Below are 19,973 nucleotides of genomic sequence, written 5' to 3'. Positions count from 1 at the left end.
TTGAAGGGAGCCTGAAGCAGATTCACCTCCGCGGTTTCTCCATCTGCGTGACTTTGTAGATGGTCTCAAGGTGATCACCACATTACTGTCCAACTTTAGGAAAGCTCATGATTGTCAGCCTCTGAATTGATTATGAAAAATTTGCCTCCAGTGGTGGTTTTTCCAAATCCAAACTTCCTTTTCCTTGGGACAGAATAGGTGGGTATTTGTCTTATTTTAAGACTTAAAGACATCGTTCCTATTATCCTAGTTGTTTTAGGAAGATTAGATGATTCTCGCACTTTAAATCAGAACTGACTTTTCATAGTGACAGTTGATGGCTGGTAGAATCTGGGATGATCAGTACACCTGAGAGTATTCATCTATCCACCTGTCCTGGCACCTGCTGAGGTGTCTAGCTCCTGTTTTCCCTGGGTCAGCTAAGGCCCACATCTGCCATCTCACTGATGCAGAAGGTCATGGGCCTACCCCCGGGGTCCGTTCAGGGTTCATGTCATTTCTGACTTGAACAGCTCTTGTATAGGAAGAATGTTTTCCTTGAGCAGTGTGAGTCTATTTGACATAGTGGCTTATTTGCTAGTTTTATTAGAACATAATATTCTTCTTTTGAAAACGATTTTGTAATAGAGTTGGAGCTGCTTTCTATTTTAGTTTCATATTTGCTTGTTGTCCCTTTTTCATCAGCACCACCTGTAAGATAATCTGAATATTTTTAAAAGGCCAAGATCTGGATAAATTTGACTACATTAAAATTAAGAACTTCTCTTCATTAAAAGACATAAATAAAGTTAAAGCCATCCACAGACTGGGGGAAGACATATTACAGGTGTAGGTTTAACAGTCAGAATATGTAGGTCACCCCCACAAATCAGTATTGTAAAAGATAATAGCCCAATTAAAACATGGCAGAGAGACACAGTCGGGCATTTCACAGAAGGAAAAGCATAAGTGGCCCATGAGCCCATGAATGTATGAAAAGATGCTAAACCTTTTTAATCATCAGAGTAAGAAAACAGAAACCATTGTACTTGCTAGGTTGGCAGAACCTGAGATGTCCGATTCCCAGTGTTGGTGAGGATGTGGATTAAGAGAAACATTTATGCTGCTTTGCTTTGGAGAGCAGTTTGGTCCTAGCTTGTAAATTGGCTGTGCATACAACCTGCAGATCAGCAGTTCCTCTGGACTCTAGATGCAGAGTCCCTGGCAGGGATTGGCAGACTTTTTTTCTGTAAAAGGCAAGATGGTAAATAATTCTAGGCTTTGTGGACCACATACAGTCTTGTCATATAGTTGCCATTGTTTCATTTGTTTGTTCAACCCTTGAAAAATCTAAAATGCATTCTTGGCTCAAGGAAATAGGCAATAGGTAACCATAACCTAACAAAAATCGGCTACTGGCTAGATTTGACCCACACACTTCAGTTTGCTAAACCCTGATCCCCTGATCTAGAGTACAGACCCTAGAGAAACTTACACAAGGGCCCCAGAACAGATGTGCCAGAATGTTCAGAGCACACTTTTCATAATAGCAAGGACTGGCAGCTGTGATCAGAAAATGGCTAGGTCACTTGTGGAATATTGCGCAGCAGTGAGAATGCATGAAGTAGAACTGCACACAGCAAACCTGGGTGAAAACTTACAATGCTGATGGCAGAGGGCTACATATGGTGTGACAGCATTCTGTGAAATTAAAAACAGGCGAAAGTATATTTTTTAAGAAGAAAAATATATATGCTAGAATTACAGATGCAAAGTTCAGGCTGACATTTGCTTCTGGAGAGAGGCAGGATGACAGCTGAGGAAGAAGCACACGGGTAGGTGGTGACCGTTAAGCACGTGGTGGATTCTGGGGCTCTTTTTTTGTTGTATTCTTGCCTTTCCTGTGTATTGTACATAATCTTTATTTCGTTTTATTTTTTAAGTAGGCTCTACCCCCAGCTTGAGGCTTGAACTCACAACTCTGAGATTAAGAGTCACATGCACTACTGACTGAGTCAGCCAGGCGCCCCCTGCACATAATCACCTTTTTTATATGTCGGATATCACCTAATGCATTTTTTTGAAGGAAGGGAGGATACCAGACAGGGAGGTCTTAGAACCCACCCAGCTGTCCTCCCTGAAACAGTACTTTGTTTGCCAGAGGTATGCTGAGTGGCTCACCTGGGAGGGAAAGACATGGCTATAAGCCGCTCTTGGGTGGTAACCACCAGTACAGCCCTTGAAGAGCTGTAAAGAGAACACCCAGAAGGAGGGCCTTCTTTGTTCAAAAACAATAGTGAGGTTGCTGGCACTGAGTGCGTGCTGTTCCTTCCCCATTGAAAAGACCTTGGCAGTCGTGTCAGAAATCAGTTGACCATAAACATGAGGGTTATTTCTGGACTCTCAGTTCTCTTTAATCGATCTGTATGTCTAACGCCAGTACCACAGTGTCCTGAATAATTTGTAGTAAGTTTTAGAGCAAGGAAGTGTGAGTCTTCCAGCTCTGTTCTTTGTTGAGATTGTTTTGTCTATTCTGGGTCCCCTGAATTTCCATCTGACTTTTAGGTTCTCCTTATTAACTTCTGCAAAAAGAACCAGCAAGGACTGTAATAGGGGTTGAGACGCATCTGATCAGTTTGAGTAGTGTGGCCACCTCATCAGGTGTCGAGTCTTCCAACCCATGAACATGGGATGGCTTCCAGTTTATTTACATCTTTGATGTCTTTCAACAGTGTCTTGTAATGTTCAGTATACATATGTTGCCCTCCTTTGGTTATGTGTATTCCTGGATATTTTATTCTTTTTGATGCTCTTACAAATGGATTGTTTTCTTAATTTCATTTTTGGATCGCTCATTGCTAGTATATAGAAATACAATTGATTTTTATAGAGTGATCTCTTATTCTGCAACTTTGTTGAATAAGTTTATTAGTTCAACTCGTGTTTAGTTGATTCCTTTGTGAGTTGTATATGCAGGGTGATGTCATCTGAAAACAAATAGTTTTGCTTCTTCCTTTCCAATCTGGATGCCTTTTATTTCTTTTTCTTGTCCTATTGCTGAGAAGGGGCTTTTAAAACAAGGCTTGGGGCTAAGTAAGATGGGGAAACAGCCCAATCCTTGTCAGACCTCCTGACCACTGTTGGCGGGAGGACGTGTCTTCTCTGTATGCAATGCTGCAGAGTCTGCAGATGGATTCAGCATAAAATATTACAGTGACGCCTGATAGTGCTAGGACAGTTAGGGGTAGTATCTGCTTTTCAGGTGAAGAGAAGTGAGGCCCTGAGGATCAATGCTGTGCCCAAGGATCCACCTCAGGGAAGGACACTGGGGCAGCCTTATCACCCAGGCCACTAAGTGCCAGATGTCCTGCCTGGCTGGTTCCTCCCCCGGAACCCCTAACACCAGGTTCCCCTCCACGACCGCCTAACAGTGCTGTGTCTGCTGCTACTCCTTCTTGTCCTTCTCTGTTGGAATTGAAATGATACCACCAGTCCCAACTCACAAAGCCGCCCCGATCTCCCCAAAACCAATGTGATATCTTTCTCTTTTGAAGATCTGCAGCCCTTTATAACTCCCGTTCTTACATCCTCTGCTTGTTGATCCTGGAGTGCTCACCTCCTCTCCTCATGACTCCCTCAAAGCTCTCTAAGGATGGGGACAGTCTCCTCCATCCCTGTGTCCCTGATATGTGAGGTACAGAGCTGTGTATGTTGTAGGTGCCCAGTTGTATTTGTTGAAATAAAATGTGTTTGGTTTGGCAAACCTTTGCAGGGTCACTCTTGTGGAGAAAGGTGCTCCTGCCCATGTAGAAGGGTGGTGGGCATGCCCCCCACCCCGGCATTCCCAGGTTGAGGGCCGTGATGTTTGCACAACGGTGTAGCTAGCAACACTCTTCAGGAAACACCGTCAAGGCCGAAATAAAGTGAGAAGTGCAGTGAAATGGGGTGTTGTCCTCTAAAATAATATTTATTTAATAGTTTAGTAAATATTGGAGAAATATGTAATTTACAACCTTTTAGAAGTGTTCGGCAGTGATTACAGTACTGTAAAATGCACATCACCTTTGACCCAGCAGTTCTGTTGCTGTATGGTTGCCTAAATGTGCGAAGATAGGTGTTCAGGAATGTTCACTGCAGATGGTCATAACAGCAAAACATCGGGGCGCCTGGGTGGCTCAATCAGTTAAGTGTCATGATCTTAGTGTTGTGAGATGGAGCCCTATGTCGGGGCTCCAGTGGGGAGTCTGCTTGGGATTCTCCCTCTCCCTCTGCCCCTCTCCCTCCCCGCCCCCCCATTCGTGCTCTCGCGCACACTCTCTCTCTCTCTAAAAAAAATAAAATCTTTTTAAAAAAAAATAGCAAAACTTCAGAACCAGCCTAAGTCTCTTAGTGGAACTGGTTATATAAATTATGGTAAACCATCCAGTAGAGTGCTATATGCAGCCCTTCAAAATAATAAAGTAGATCTGTATATGCTGATACAGAAAATGGCCAGAATACAGCGTTGGTTTAAAAGGAAGCTGTTGATTAATTTGCATGTGCGACACAGTTTGTGTGGAGGGAGAAAGAAGACACGTTTTCTTTACATGCATTTGCCATTTCTGGATGTCTCTATGCTCTCACAGAACGCCAGAAAGAGAGCATCTGCCTCTGGGTATCTGCAGTCGGGGGATCTGGTCCTTATTCTTTGCACTTTACACCCCCATATTTTAGTTGTTTGTTGTCTTCTCTGAGGGCACGTACTATTATAAATGAAAGTCTTTCTGTGCTCCCGCATATGTCCGTCACTGACCACAGCATTGGACAGATACAGATTTAGTGTTAGAGTCTCATACTTTAGAGTATATGCCGCTATATATAAATGTCACAAATTAACCAAACCCAAATGGAGCCATTTTGAACAGTTATTTTGTAATATTTTTTGTTTAGATTTTAAATTGAAATATAATTCTCGTACTATAGAATTCACCGCTTTAAAATGTCTGGTTCAGGGGCGCCTGGGTGGCTCAGTCGGTTAAGCGACTGCCTTCGGCTCAGGTCATGATCCCGGAGTCCTGGGATCGAGCCCCACATCGGGCTCCCGGCTCAGCGGGGAGCCTGTTTCTCCCTCTGACCTTCTCCCCTCTCACGCTGTTTCTCTCTCTCTCAAATGAATAAATAAAATCTTAAAAAAAAGAAAAGAAAAGAAAAGAATCCTGGAATAAAATGGGCTCTAAAAGAAATCAGAAGTTAAAAAAAAAAAAAAAAAAGTCTGGTTCAGCAGTGGGTTGTAGTGTATTCACAGAGATATGCACCCATCCCCATTATCCAGTTCCCGAACACCTCCATCACCTCAGCAGGAAACCCTGCATGCATTAGTACACACACTCCCCGTCCCCCAACCCTGGCAACCATGAATCTGCTTTCTGTCTCTATAGATCTGCCTGTTCTGGACATTTCATGTTTTAGACCATTTTCTTAAGCTTCTTTTTCCTCCCTTGTGGATATAAGGTAGAGGAGGTCTGGTGTTTCTCTGGTTCCTGCAGCCCAAGCACTGTAGGGCGTCTTTCCCTCCTTCCCCAAAGGCTCATTCTCCAGCCTGCAGCCTAGATCGGGAATGGGCCATGCGTGGGACGAAATGCAGGGATGCTGGGTAGGATTGTCAGAGGCCCCCAGTGGCCCATTGCAGAGATGCCCACGTTGGCACCCTGCATTACAGGTGAGTCCTGACAGACCTGCTGGCCATGGGCTGTCCTCTGCCCTTTAGGACGGGGCTGCTGTGATGTTTTCTTTGATGTGCCTGGGATACCTTTTGCATCTGTTCACTTAAGTAATGTACAAAAACAGAAGATCCCAAACTGTATTCTTTACTTGTTTATACAGAGTATGACATGTTGTAGGTAAATGAACATTTATTATTTATCATTAGTTTGATCCAAAGCTAATTGTCTCTCAGGTTTGAAATAGGAATTACCTTTAAAGAATCAAATATTTCTCTCTTTTTTTGAAGATTCTATTTATTTGAGAGAGGGAGCACGAATGGTGGGGAGGGGCAGAGGGAGAAGCAGACTCCCGGCTGAGTGGGGAGCTTGACATGGGGTTTGATCCTGGGACTCCGGAATTATGACCTGAGCTGAAGGCAGACCCTTAACTGACCAAGCCACCCAGGCACCCTGAGAATCAAGTATTTCTCCTTAAAAACTGTTTATTGAACACATAGCTTCCTACATACCATGGGCTAAGATACTAAACCAAAGTCATAAGTAGCTTATAATCTAAGGAGTTTTCAAGGCTGGAAGCTCCAAGATCAGATCTAAAAGCTGAAGAGTTTTCTTTTCCTGGAAGAGTCGGTTGTCATAGAAGCACAGCTTGGTACTAATGGCCCAGACCTCACCTTTCCCTCTGTTAGCTCAGCTGTGTACTGGGTACCTTCTGCCCATCAGGCACTGTGGTTTGTGAACAAAACTCGTGTCTCCAGAGAGCTTACGTTCTGCCTGAGAAGAGAGACAATTCACAAGAGGCACGCAGAGTTAGAGGGTGGGAAGTGCCATGGAAAAAGCACAGCAGGGCAGAGGGGGTTGGGTGAGTGGGGTTGGCCCGGGTGAGCCTCCTTGAGAAGGTGGGGAGGTGCATTCCGGGGGGTGGGGGAACCCAGAGCATCTGCAGAAGCAAGGGCCTGACATGGAGAGTGGGAGAGGATCACACATGGCCAGAGCTGACATGGCCACTTGGCAGCAGATCGGCTCCTGGTCACCCGTTTTCTCTGACAGGCAAAGAAAGCACCAGGCACCTTCCCGCTTAGCATCTTAATGAAAAGGATTCTGGTCAACAAATTGGTGAGCAAAGGGCTGCTGGCCTTTTGAGGTCATTTTGAAAGCTTTTTTTGTTTTCATAAATGGATTTCACAGGAGGCTCCCACTCTTTGCCACAGTGATGTTCTATTTTATTAAAACCAGCCTGAGTGTGGCTAGAACACGAGTTCATTTATTTTTCAGATGTTGGGCTGCTGGCGTTCTGTACAGCCCTAGTCGTGAAACGTTCATTCTTTCAGCCTCATAAAGAGGCAGAACAAGGCAGTGCGAGGAACAAGGCTCTAGAGAGTGGACTGTGCACCCAGCAGGCCGTGGCCTGGGCTGAGGGTCTGCCTCCCGTTCCAGCAAACCCGAGGCACGCTGCCAGGCCCCCGCACCAGCTCCCGGCAGCCTTGCACTGACGAGAGAAGGGAAGGGGATGAGGCACAGACACCCGCAGCCTTGTGAGTAGAAGGGATTTGGCCCTTATTTTTATAGTTAGCAGAAATAGATGGATTGAGCAAGAACACAGGGTAGTTTGGAGAGACCTGGTGAGCTTTGTAAAAAATTCCTCTGCAGGTTCACCAGATGTGCTGCCATGCACTTCAGCTGGAGGCCGCGCAGGCTGAGATCTCTGTGGCTCGTGTCTAGGGGCTGCTCATTTTGCCTGTTGATGGGAACTTGCAGGTGGGACCCAGCCACGTGTGCACTTGTCACCATGTGCGGTAGGACAGCCTGCGCACATGGACAGGAGACCCGCTCAGTCGTTCAGTCGCGGTGTGCCCTCCACCCGCTCCATCCCCGCACGACAGCGGCTGTAGCTCCGCACCGGGTGCACCCCGAGGCTCTGTGGTGCACGGCGTGGGCTCGTGGTGAGGCGAGGCGGGGCCAGGCCGGCCGCCTGGGCAAAAGCGGGTGACAGTCACAGCGTGCCCAGACTGGAGCCTTGTGGGCACACTCATGGGGTCCGTGGGGGGGCAAAAGTCGCATGAGGAGTCTGCAGACACCATCCAGCAGTGCCTGCTGTGGTTGGAGTGAATGGCGCTGTTCTGGGCACGGGCTCCACAGCGATGCCGTCGCCGTGTGCTCGGCCACCCCTGAGGCACGTCACGGGACTGCCATCGGCAGTGAGGAGAACCAAGAAATAAAACTGGCTGAGAACGACTGTTGCTTTGGCCAAAATATCAGAATGATGCATAGAATTTTTAGGTTACAGTCAAGTATTACCTGTATTTCCACGACCCTTAATGACACAATCAGTACCTTTTAGAGGTCTTCTGCACAGTAATGGTAACAGTCATGTTTGGCTGACGTCGAAAGGAAAGATGCATGCTTGCTCCTGTCTTGTTCCCATCACGTATTAAAGTCAGGAGGGTTCCTGAGCGTTACTTAAACTGAAAAAAACCCACAGCTCTCAGGCACTTTTCCATCCCCAAACCTGTGTTTCTTCTCCTTGCACGGGAGGACACGATAGCATTTTACTCATTACTGTTACTTTCTCCCCCACAGAATTTCCCTTTCCTAAAATGGAGCCAAGTAAAAAGATGGACTCCGCCAGCACCCTGCAGACTAACCCACCACTAAAGCTGCACCCTGAGCGCGGCGCCGGGACATCCATCTTCGTCCCTGAACAAGGAGGCTACAAAGAAAGGTTTGTGAAGACCGTGGAGGACAAGTACAAGTGTGAGAAGTGCCGCCTGGTGCTGTGTAACCCGAAGCAGACGGAGTGCGGACACCGGTTCTGCGAGACCTGCATGGCTGCCTTGCTGAGGTAGGCCCCGCTGCCCAGCTTCTCCAGTCTCTCTCCCGCCCGCGCCATCACTTCTCCAAACAGTACGTTCGGAAGGTTAAAAGCTCTGAAGAAACTCAAAGTTCTCTGAGCCTCGCCTGTGAATCATTTAGGGAACCTCAGTAGAACCTCATGCCTGAATTTTCCAGGGTGTCTGTGACTCGCAGCCTGGACTGCCCAGCCCCGTCCCACAGATTCCTGTCTCCTCCCCACCAAGCACCTCCCGAAAGTCACTCCTGCACCTGCCACTTCCTGATGGTGCTCGCCACTCTGGTCCTGTGCCCTGGTGTCCCCTCCCTGTGTTGCTCTAGAGGCTTCCGTTCCGGTTCCATGGAGAGACACGCCCATTAGCAAGTGATAAAGGAGCCCTGAAGGTGCAGGTGCTCTTGAGGGGCAGAGACTGAGGAGGACAGGGTCAGCGGGGAGGACTGAGTATGTCCCAGCCTGGGTAGGAATCGAGCGTTTGTGTGCTTACCCAGCAGTCAACAAAGCACGCACGAAGCCTTTGGAAGCCCTTGGCAGCTAAGTATCACTGACAGTTTAGAATCACAGAGGGAGTCTGGGAGGCAGGCTGGAGTTTGACAGCACAAACAACATTGTCCAAGTGAGCATCTTGGTTCATCCCCCAGGTGTTTCCTGGGCATGGTGCTGGGCACTGGGGGTTATGGCAGGATGCTCTCAGACTTGGTCCCCAAGGTCAGGGCACAGGGGCCTGGGAGGGCTCCCCACTTCTCCTGATTCACCGCTGAGTGCACGGCCCTTGATAACCACACTGCAGGCAGCCTTCCTCCTTGTCATCCTCCCCCTGGGTACTTCTGGCTGTGGTCTTACCCACTTATCCCAAACAGTGAGCTCAGCTTCCCCTGCCTTGTGGCTAAAATGACTCTTGAGTCAAGCTTAGTGATGGCAGAGCAGACTCAGAGCACCTGGTTTTTCTTACCATGCAAACCTGGACAGAGCACTGGGCGCTCTGTCCAGCGTGGCTGTGGGGCTCGGGGTGGGGGGCGGTCCCTAGAGCTAGGGATCCAGAGGGCTGTTCCTCTTCTGGTGTCCCTCCTTTTTCTGTCCCTGGCTCTCCTCCTGCTCCATGTTTTTGCAGGTGTCAGGGGATCCCACTCAGATGCTACTCAGCCCTAGGGTCTAAGGATGTAAAAAGATTTGTATGATTAAAGCAGTTTAGCAGAGGCTTCATGTTAGTATAGTTTAAATGAAAGCTTTTATTTAAAAACACATTAATTTTGTCTCTCATCTTCCCTCAGTTCTCCTGCCCTTTTAGAGTCTCCCCACTGTGCCCAGGGCCCCGGTGTGTACATGTCCAGCCCTGCGCCCTCCTTCCCAAAGCCTCCGCTGACGCTCCCGGTCCTGGATTCTGGGAGCCCTTGGCTGTCTAGGGCAGGGGCCACGGAAGTAGAGAGGGCTCAAACTTCGTTTTATTTTTAATCTTAGGGGATGGTTTCCAGGCACAAGATGGGGTTAGAACCAAGTCCAAAAAAGGGCAGCTTGGGAGCAGGGGCTCTTGTCCTGCGTTTGGGGACAAGAATGATAGAGTGGACGAGTGGTTTCCTTAGACAAGGTCAGTGTTAAATTCCCCTGTTAACTGTGGAATTGCATTGGCTTTTCAGTATATTATGAAGGAGAATAGCTTATGGAGTAAGTACTGACTGTTTTTATAAAGCAAGACTGTTTGTAGGCCCTCCTAATAAGCTATGGACGCTCACACCACAGAGCTTCTCCACGGAGAGCTAGTTTTGGTTTCTGAAATAAAATTTCACTTTTAATTGAAAGGGGCTTTCCAAGTGGGACTGATCTAAGCTGTGCTGCTTAAAAACTTCCTTATGAAAAATTACCATTAAAAAATTGAGCCCTTTTCTCCTGTGGCTTCATATTTGAACCCGGTTCGCCGTGGCATCCTGGGGCTCTGGTCGCTGCTGTGAGCTTCGCACAGCGGGTTGACCATCCATACTGGTTCAAGTGAGAATAGGACTTCCGCTCTGTCTAATGTCTTCATGGTGTGTTTTCCCCTCAGCTCCTCAAGCCCAAAATGTACTGCGTGTCAAGAAGGCATCATTAAAGATAAGGTATTCTTGGGATTTTAATAAACGACCTTGTCAAATGCTTCGGTCATACTTGGCCTGCGGCTTGCACCCAGTGCTCTGGACCTGCTCGGATTGCGTCTGGGGCTTGACCGCGGGTGCTGCAGGGTCGAGGCAGCAGAGCTGCCCAGCTGGGGGACCTTGGCCAGGTACCTCATCCACCTGTGTCCTTGCCGGTGACGGCAGTGGCCCCACCTCCGGAGACCCCGAGATGGCCTGCCCGCCAGACAGCTGGGATTCGGCTGGTCTCCGGAGTGCAGCGGGATTTGCTCTCCGCCTGCCCCTGTGCGCCACTCCCAGTTGTTAGACGGATGTGGGGTTTCCACCCTCCCCCGCCTCATGGTTGTGTGTGCCGGTGAAAGCTCTCTGTCAGAGCGGGCTCTCAGGGGGCCTCTGGGGGGCGCCCACCAGCTTCCCTCCTGGGGCTCTGACCCCCCACCCCCCCCCCCCGCGCTCCACCCCACCCCCCACCCCCGCCCCGGGGCTCCTCTGGTCATCTATGCATTGCCAGGGCCCGCTAGGCTTGCTTTTAGTTTGAAAGGACTCATTCTTAAAGTACTTAAAATATCAATAAAAATGTGTGGTACTAATATTTTGATTGATGAACCTAACAATTTTTTAAATGTAGGTCATTAAATTGTACAGTAAAATTCCTGCTCTGGGGTTTTGCGTCCAGAGCACTTTGCAGATTAGGTTTGTGGTCAGGGCCGCCCAGATGAGTACGAGGATTTGAGGATCCAGGCAGTAGGGGCCCCTCCGCAGGCAGAACAGGGGCGCCTGGTGTAACTCCTCTGGGCAGCTTAGAGACGGAACTGGCACCATGACCGCATCCTTTGTCTCCCTCAGCGTTTCCCTGCTGCTGCAGGCTGCGCTGCATCGAAGGGAAGGGGTTGTTTCCAAGAAAACAAGTCACTCAGCTACGCCTTATCTTAGCACGGCCGCTAGCTTGTTAACATGTGTCCGACCCACGTGATCGAGATAGAGGTTCAAACACCGGACCTTGTCTGTCTCATTGTTCAGAATTATTATCCCTATTTTTTTAAAGATTTTATTTATTTGCGATAGAGAGAATGAGAGACAGAGAGCATGAGAGGGAGGAGGGTCAGAGGGAGAAGCAGACTCCCCACTGAGCGGGGAGCCGGATGTGGGGCTCAATCCCGGGACTCCAGGATCATGACCTGAGCCGAAGGCAGTCACTTAACCAACTGAGACACCCAGGTGCCCTATCCCTATTTTTCAATGGCATTAGTAACTGAAGAAGAATTACTAGTTTTGTTGGAGCATCATGAATGACACTGACGAATGCCTTGGATCCTCATGGGAAAATGGGGCTTGGAGACTGAGATCTGCCCTCTGCAGGTAACTGTGGGGTCTCAGGTTCCTCCTCTATACAATGGGAAAGTTGCAGTAAATCATCTCGGCTCTCAGATGCTATACTTTCACTATTTTGACATTGCCAGTCTTTGTTTTGTATCCGTAAAGTTAAACTCAAATGACTTAAGAAACTTAATGCCACAAAAAGGAAGCTTATTTCCTACTGGCTAAAAATACCTGTTTGGTGACTTTAGTGTGTTTTTAAAAAGGTCATGTTTATGAAGGATTAGATTTGACTCCAAATTATTTTTAACTCTTAACAGCTGTTGATTCTATTTCTTTGCCTGTGGAGTTGAGAAAGGCATATTAAGGTCCTGTCTGTTTTTTTCACTGTTACAGAGTGTTAACATATAGGAGTTTCTTAGAAACGCCTGAAGATGAAGACGGTCTAGACTCTTGCTAGAAGGAATGAACCTGCTTGTTTTCTAAGGGAAAAATACAATTAAAGAAAGAAATGTTTTCATTTTCAAAGGGAAACATTTTTTTTTAATTTTTAAAAAATTTTTTGAAAAAGATTTTATTTATTTATTTGACGGAGAGAGAGAGACACAGCGAGAGAGGGAACACAAGCAGGGGGAGTGGGAGAGGGAGAAGCAGGCTTCCTGCAGAGCAGGGAGCCCGATGCGGGATTCGATTCCAGGACCCTGGGATCATGCCCTGAGCTGAAGGCAGATGCTTAACGACTGAGCCATCCAGGTGCCCCCAAAACGGAAAGATTTTCATTATTGGATTAACTTAAGTCATTGCAAGATTTATTAAAAAGAGGTTTTTTTGGGGGGGTTGCCTGGGTGGCTCAGTCGTTAAGCGTTTGCCTTTGGCTCAGGTCATGATCCCAGGGTCCTGGGATCGAGCCCCCATTGGGCTCCCTGCTCCTTGGGAAGCCTGCTTCTCCCTCTCCCACTCCCCCTGCTTGTGTTCCCTCTCTCGCTGTGTCTCTCTCTGTCAGATGAATAAATAAAAATAAAATCTTTAAAAAAAAAAAAAGAGGGTTTTTTTTAGTAGCAGGCTAATACTGCCTCCTTTTTGGTGAAAAATGAGTTACGAGGGACCAAACCTTAGGAGAAAGAGCTAAAATGTTTTACAAACCATCTGCAAGATATGATCTTTTACAGTAGTCTTGCTGTTTCTTTAGCAAGCGACCTAAAGAGGCATTGAGTGATAGTGGGTTCTGCCCTTGTCCCTTGATAGGATGTTCCACCCATGGACAGCCCCACAAAGCTGGCTCCTGGAAGTCTCCAGAGTCCAAATACGAACCTGGTCCTGGTGCATCCCCACCTTGAGATTATGTCAGAGTTAATTATTTGGTGTAACTTGTTTTCATTTGGCTTATCTAATAAAAGACGGTAGTTAAGATTGTATTATTTAAATTGTGACTCTTAGTGGGGACATCTCCTTCATTCTGTTCTAGAAATTAGAAATTAAGTTGGTCCTTAATGCTTTCTGAGGTCCACTTAAGAGATGCACTTGTGACTTTTTTAAAGTGGTTTTGCCTTCTCTGAAGTAGCAGCATGTGGAGATTAAGAAATATTAATCCTCTGAAATAACTATCTTCCCATTTCAGGTGTTTAAGGATAATTGCTGCAAGAGAGAGATCCTCGCTCTTCAGATCTACTGCAGGAATGAAGGTGGAGGTTGCACAGAGCAGTTGGCACTGGGACAACTGCTGGTAAGTCCTAGGGGGCCGTGCTCCATGCTCACAGTAAGAAATAGAACATCTTGGGGCCCTGGGGGGCTCAGTTGCTTTAACGTCTTGATTTCGGCTCAGGTCATGGTCTCAGGGTGGTGAGATGGAATACCCCCCCGCCACCCCGGTTGGCTTCGTGCTCAGCAGGGAGTTTGCTTGAGATTCTCCTTCTCCCTCTCCCTCTGCCCCTCCCCCGACTCGCATACACTTGCTCACACTCTCTCTGTCAAATAAATAAATCTTAAAAAAAAAAAGAAATATAACTCCCTGATCAGTACGATGTGGTACCCTAAGACCATGGTTACATTGATTTTCAAAACACAGCCAAACATAATAGCAGTCCAAACCACTGAGGTACAAAATGTTATTTTTATGACATCATTGGCAGAATTGCCAACTGGTTTTTAAACACTACACCCTATTTAGAATGGAAAGAAATCTGAACTGGTTTTTAATTTTGGAAGGCCCGTTAAAACCTTCTCTCTCTTTTTTTTTTAACCATGAAATTCCACATAACTTCTTTTTTTTTTTTTATCAGCATCTCATTTTATCCTGGAAAGATACTCGAACTGGAATAAAACAAAGTCCTTAGCAGTTAACCATTCATTTACCCAGGAAGAAGAGTTGGCTTACTCCTTCAAAAGCAGTATAGTTTGGGTAATCACTAAATAGAATACAAAATTCATTGTTTCTCGATACATTTGTCACTCTTCTCTGTGAAAAACGGGTCTAGCAGCAGGCAGAAACATTTCTGGAGGCTAGAATTCAGTATTTCAGGTTGAATTTCTTTGCCAATTAAGAACCTTGAAGTGTTTGTTTTACAGGTGCATTTAAAGAACGATTGCCAGTTTGAAGAGCTTTCGTGCGTCCGTGCTGACTGCAAAGAAAAAGTGTTGCGAAGAGACCTGCGTGACCACGTGGAAAAGGCCTGCAAGTACCGGGAGGCCACGTGCAGCCACTGCAAAAGTCAGGTCCCGATGATCACGCTGCAGGTGCGCTGCCCCCCCCACCTGCAGCTCCATCCAAGTGTAATTTGTCACAGAATAGCATTTTAAAGCACTATTCTAACAGGAATAAAGAGAAAAGAGAGGAGGAAATGGCAGTTTTCATCTGGCTTTAATTCAGAGTTAAGCTTTATTTGTTTTGCCCATTTTGATTTGTATAATTAACATTTTCCCATTGCCTTGATTGACTATCATTTGGGATGCCAAAAAAAAAAAAAAATGAAGACTAATTATCAAAAAAAAGGTAGAATTTTTTCTCTTGTCCCAGGGAATGTCCTCAAAATCTTATTGGATTGCTTAATCTTTTAAGCAGCTCTGGGACATAATCATCACTTCAACAGGGTAATTCATCCTGCAGCATTGAAGTGCAGCTGTCTCTGTCTTGGGAGAGAGATGAGAATTTCACATTTTTCACACCTTGATTATTTTGGCACAGTTCTGTATTGTGCATGTGTTAGAAATCAGATCCCTTATCTGTAAATTAAAGAGAAATGTTGGGAGTGGAGGACAGACTTTAAAAACAATCAGTAGTAGGGGTGCCTGGGTGGCTCAGTCGTTAAGCGTCTGCCTTCGGCTCAGGTCATGGTCCCAGGGTCCTGGGATCGAGCCCCGCGTCGGGCTCCCTGCTTGGCGGGAAGCCTGCTTCTCCCTCTCCCACTCCCCCTGCTTGTGTTCCCTCTCTCCATGTCTGTCTCTCTGTCAAATAAATAAATAAAATCTTTAAAAAAAAAAAAGCAAAAACAAAAAAACAGTAGTACAGTAGCCCTCAAATATTTGTCCATTTCTTGCACAAATATTCACTGAGTACCTCCTATGTGCTGGGCACTGTGCTGGGAGCTGGGGGTTCAGTGGTGACACTCACCTTCTAGTGGGAAGAGGTAATTAATAGGCAAACATAATGTGTGGTAGTGATTTGTACTATGAAGAAAGATACACTAGCATCATGGGCAAAGGGGTGATCAGGGCTGGCCTCTCCAAGACAGTCAGGCAGGTAGTGTGGGAAGAATGCCCCGAGCAAAGGCAACAGCAAGGGGTGCGCAGGCTCTGTGATGGAACTGACTTGGCAGGTGGATTTCAGGAGCTGTGCGAGGCCAGCATGGCTCCCATGCCTGGTGCAGAGGTGATGGGTAGCAGGGCAGAGGGAAGGGGCAGGCAGGCACTGGGCAGCCTTGAGCAAGGGGGTAATGTCAGAGCTCCCCATCAGGTGTAGCACTCTGGCAGGTGTGACAGGTAGATGTAGGGTAAAAGGACAACATGGAGGCAAGGCAGTGTTGGCCTGTGCAGGAAGGAGAAGGGAGGTACACTGGGATACATTGGGAAGGTAGAGGCAGTGGTTTTGGTTCATGGCTTGAATGTGGAGTATGTGTTAAGGATGATGTCTGTAACTAGAGCAGCTGGATGAAGCCGAGTGTTCTGTTGAGGTGGGGCTCAGTGGAGCATAGCAGGCTGGAGGGGAGAATAGGGCAGTGGTCTGGGCTACTGGTACATCTTAATTAGGTGGTCCCTGGAGCCTTGGGGACAGAGGCCTGGGGCACATGAATGCTTACAGACTGCTAAGAGGGGAGGTCATCTAGCAAAGGAGTGGCCAGTATGGAAAGGTCAGCAGAATGGTGCCCCGGAGGCAGAGAGAGCTGGGGGAGGGGTGGGCAGGAGGGGCAGACATTGCTGAGAAGCTGGGGGCTGCTGGGGATGACCTCTGGACTTGGCAGGACCGTGACTGATGGGACCAAGATGGGAGAGGACCAGAGATTTGCAGCCAGGGTGTGGGGGCCCAGGTGGTTCCTGGTGGATATTCTAGAGCATTTATTGACCAAAATTTAGGGAAAGTTTTTGTTTTTCTGTATGAAATGAAATGAAATGTACTCTACTTCATAATCTACATGTTTACCTTCCTTTGTACAACTTTCCTGTGCCTGTGCTTTTCTTCTCTTGTGAAGTCCTTTTCCTGTACAATTTCTGTAGACATTTCCAGTTATTAAGGACTTTTAAGAACTGTAGAAAATAGGAATAGTGTTTGGCTTAATTGAATCGTTCTTTCAATAGCTCAGTTCAGACCAGTGAGACCTATAGTTAGTGAGCAGTATTGCAGCCCTTACAATGTTGGTGTGTTGCTATCAAAGTTATACTTCGCTTCTTGCAAAAACCAGTTATCTTTACTTGCAGAATAGAATCCAGGAGTTAACTTCGTTCGAGAAAGAATTGTAGAGTGTGTCAGTTAGACAGTATGTAAGTAACCGACTCTGAACTCCGACTAGGCTGAACAGAGACTGGTTTTAAGGTAACAAGGTAGGGGCTCGCCTGCCCCAGGTCACCGTGGTGACCCCCTCCCGGACCACAGCAGGGCAGCTACATGCTGGGAGGGCTCCTGTGCTGTCGGGCCTGGGATGGGGCTCCCGGGTCTCCTCCTGTCAGCTAGGAGCACGCTTCGTCTCATCCTGCCCTGCTGTGGGCTTATTTTTAGAAAGAGCAGACATCTCAGAGGCACATCTCCAGCCCAGGTCACCCTGACATCCCCACGTCTCCTGTGTTTTATGAAGGGCATCAGGTACGCTGGGTGTTGATGAGATCCAGACTGATAAAGCATTGAACCCGTTGCAGCTCGTATGAAAATTTCCTTTCCTACGTTTAAACCATGCTATTGACATTACATTGCTGTTTTCAAGTTGTTTTTTCTTAATCTATAGATCAGCATAATTTAAAGTGCCAGGAGAGAATCCCCTCTGTCACATCTAGTCTAGAAACTGTCGAATGTGATCTCTAAACAGTTCTGTTAACTTGTGGAAAGTCAGAATTCTAGAGATCTCCTTTTCTGGGAAAATGTGTATCTTGTAACGGGAATATATCATATAGGTGCAGCCACTGTGGAAGGCAGTTTGGCGATGTTTTATTAGGTTGAACATTCCTGTACTTGGCTAATTAGCAGTCCCTCTCCTAGCTGTGTGAGAGAAACTGTCACACATACACACCAGGAGACAGGGCCCAGCATAACCGAGCTGCAGAACTCTGGGAGCAACCCCACACATCCATCATCTGGGGCAGGGACATGTCAGTTGTGGTGGACCCAGCAGACTGCATGTGACGGACGTGGCAGGAGAATTTTAGGACTGAGGACCCCCAGCTACACACGACACGAGCGTTAGCCTGAGAAACACCATACTCACCCGGGTCTCAGAAGACTCAGGGTAGAGTTCCATTTTAATAAAATTCAAAAGCAATCAAAACAGTATTTTGTCTGGCCCACATTTATGTGTAATGTAACTTTTTTAAGCAAAGGAAGTAGAAAAGCAAAATTCGGATTTTCGGGTTAGGGGTTCCTCCCTGGGGGAAGGTGGAGGACACACAGGTAAACAGGAAGTCATCAGTTCTGTTCTTGTCCTTGGTGGGTGTCCACCGTATGGTTACATCTATTCTCTGCCTGTCAGAGTTACATTTAATTTGGTAGACAGGACTAACTTCTTAGTATGGAGAGGATTCGTATGCATCAAAAGGTTATCCGTTTTTTTAAGTGGGCATGTTGTTTTCCTGGGGCTGCTCTAACAAAGTACCACAAAGCTGGTAGCTTAAAACAACAGAAGTGTAGTCTCTCACAGTTCTGGAGGCAAGAAATCCAAACCCAAGGTGTTGCCCGGGCTCCCTCTGAGGGCTCCAGGAAAGACCCTTTCCTGCCCCTTCCAGCTCCTAGAGGCTGTGGTCCGTGGCATTCCTTGGCTGGCAGCTGTCTGCCTCCCTGCTCAGATACCTTTTTCTGGGGCATGTCCTCTCCTGTCATAAGGGCACCCATGGTTGGATTCAGGGCCCACCCTAATCCTAGTCCACCAGGGCCTCATCTTCACTGATTACATCTGCAAAGATCTGATTTCCAAATAAGGTCATATTCTGAGGTTCTAGAGAGACATGAATTTTGGGGGTCACTATTCAGCTCACTACTGTGGGCAAAAGCCTTGAAAAGGCAAGTCACAGGAACTATAAATGATTAATAAATATCAAAATATACCTTCCCATACATTATTAAATAATTGCAAATCACACTCACTGCCTTTTCCACCTGTCACGTCAGAGATTGAAAAGTCTGATGGAATTGACAAGGGTATAAGCCCATGTTCCTGTGATGACGGGAGTGCGTTTGTGTAGGGTATTGGAGAGCAGTTTGACAATATCAAAATCCATTTAAAATACCTGTACCCTTTGATACCCAACAAAGCCTACTTCTAGAAATTTATTTTCTGGTATGTTTGCACAGATCTGCAGAGACAGACGTTGGAAGATACTGATGGGTCTGGCCCCAGCCTCTTGTCCCACCATCTCCTGCCCCACCCTCCTAGAACACTGCCCCCACCCACTGCCAGTCCTCCTCAGAGCTCCCTTCCCAGAGCCCCCTGCCCCGTGTTCCCTCCTGGTCTCTGCTCACCGCAGCGGTGCTTACCTGTGTGCGAGCTGTCTTCATCGGGCCGGCTGCAGCACCTGGTGCACGCCGGGCCTGGGGAATGGAGGTGGGTTCAAGGGTAGGTGCAGGGAGGAGGCCTGGCGTCTGTGGAACGTTCACCATGTTACCCCTCCAGGCCCATGACTGATCGGGCCCTCACGGCCCCCCTATGAGGGAAGCGCAGACACTCCTCCCACTTCTAGATGAGGCAGGGAGGTGCTAGCCATTTGTCCAGGGTTTTCCACTGAAAGACACAGCCTTGACTTGATGGCACCTGGGAACTCTCAGGGATCCGAGTACAGCCAGGCAGAATAGAAAGCCAGGGCCCGCCCCCCCGCCCCCCCGCCCCATGTGGTGCCTCTTGTGGGAGGCCAGCTGGTCAGGCTCAGTCCAGTCAGGTGCTTTCTGTTGAGCTCTGAGCAGTTGTGGACTTGCCCTCTGGGGCCTCTGCAGGCCTCTGAGGCCCAAGCCCAGGAGCAGAGCCATCTCTGCTCTACAGACCATACCCCAGCACGCTCAGAGAGACACCGGACTTCAAACCATGCCGAAGAGAGTGCGGTGCCTGGCGCCTCACCTGGGCCCCCACTGCCCTTGGTCCACACTGTGCCTTCCTAGTTGGACTGAGGCTCTCGGCTGTGCCTCCCACTCTCCCCCACCCCCGTCGTTCAGCATCCCAGCATAACTGTGGAGGCCCTAATCTGAAAAACCAGAGGAGGAGAATCACAAGTATCGAGGGTAACGAGGAAAACAGCACCAAGATTCCTTCTTGCTTGGTGATGTGGCCTCCAGGAGCCTGTCCAACTGGTTGTGTTGTGTGGCCTGCAGTTACAGCTCTGATTCTGCCTGCATTAGTCTCT

At 47.6% G+C, this 19,973-nt stretch overlaps 1 protein-coding gene across 4 annotated transcripts in view; it reads left to right on the top strand.

The window, feature by feature from the left end:
- Window positions 1-19,973, top strand: part of TRAF3 (TNF receptor associated factor 3) — a 95,677-nt gene that overhangs the window by 54,460 nt on the left and 21,244 nt on the right. For all 4 annotated transcript variants that reach the window (XM_034993166.1, XM_034993167.1, XM_034993165.1 and 1 more), the window contains exons 3-6: window positions 8,259-8,520; window positions 10,565-10,616; window positions 13,567-13,671; window positions 14,514-14,681. In XM_034993166.1, coding sequence (XP_034849057.1) covers window positions 8,276-8,520; window positions 10,565-10,616; window positions 13,567-13,671; window positions 14,514-14,681 — 570 coding nt within the window. In that variant the 5' untranslated portion in view covers window positions 8,259-8,275. The remainder of the gene's footprint in view (window positions 1-8,258; window positions 8,521-10,564; window positions 10,617-13,566; window positions 13,672-14,513; window positions 14,682-19,973) is intronic.

The sequence above is a fragment of the Mirounga leonina genome, unplaced genomic scaffold (assembly GCF_011800145.1).
Source record: "Mirounga leonina isolate KUSES-001 unplaced genomic scaffold, KU_Mleo_1.0 Mir_82, whole genome shotgun sequence".
Classification (NCBI taxonomy): Eukaryota; Metazoa; Chordata; class Mammalia; order Carnivora; family Phocidae; genus Mirounga; species Mirounga leonina.
Note: the sequence above shows the minus strand (reverse complement) of the source record. Positions and strands in the feature narration are given on the sequence as shown.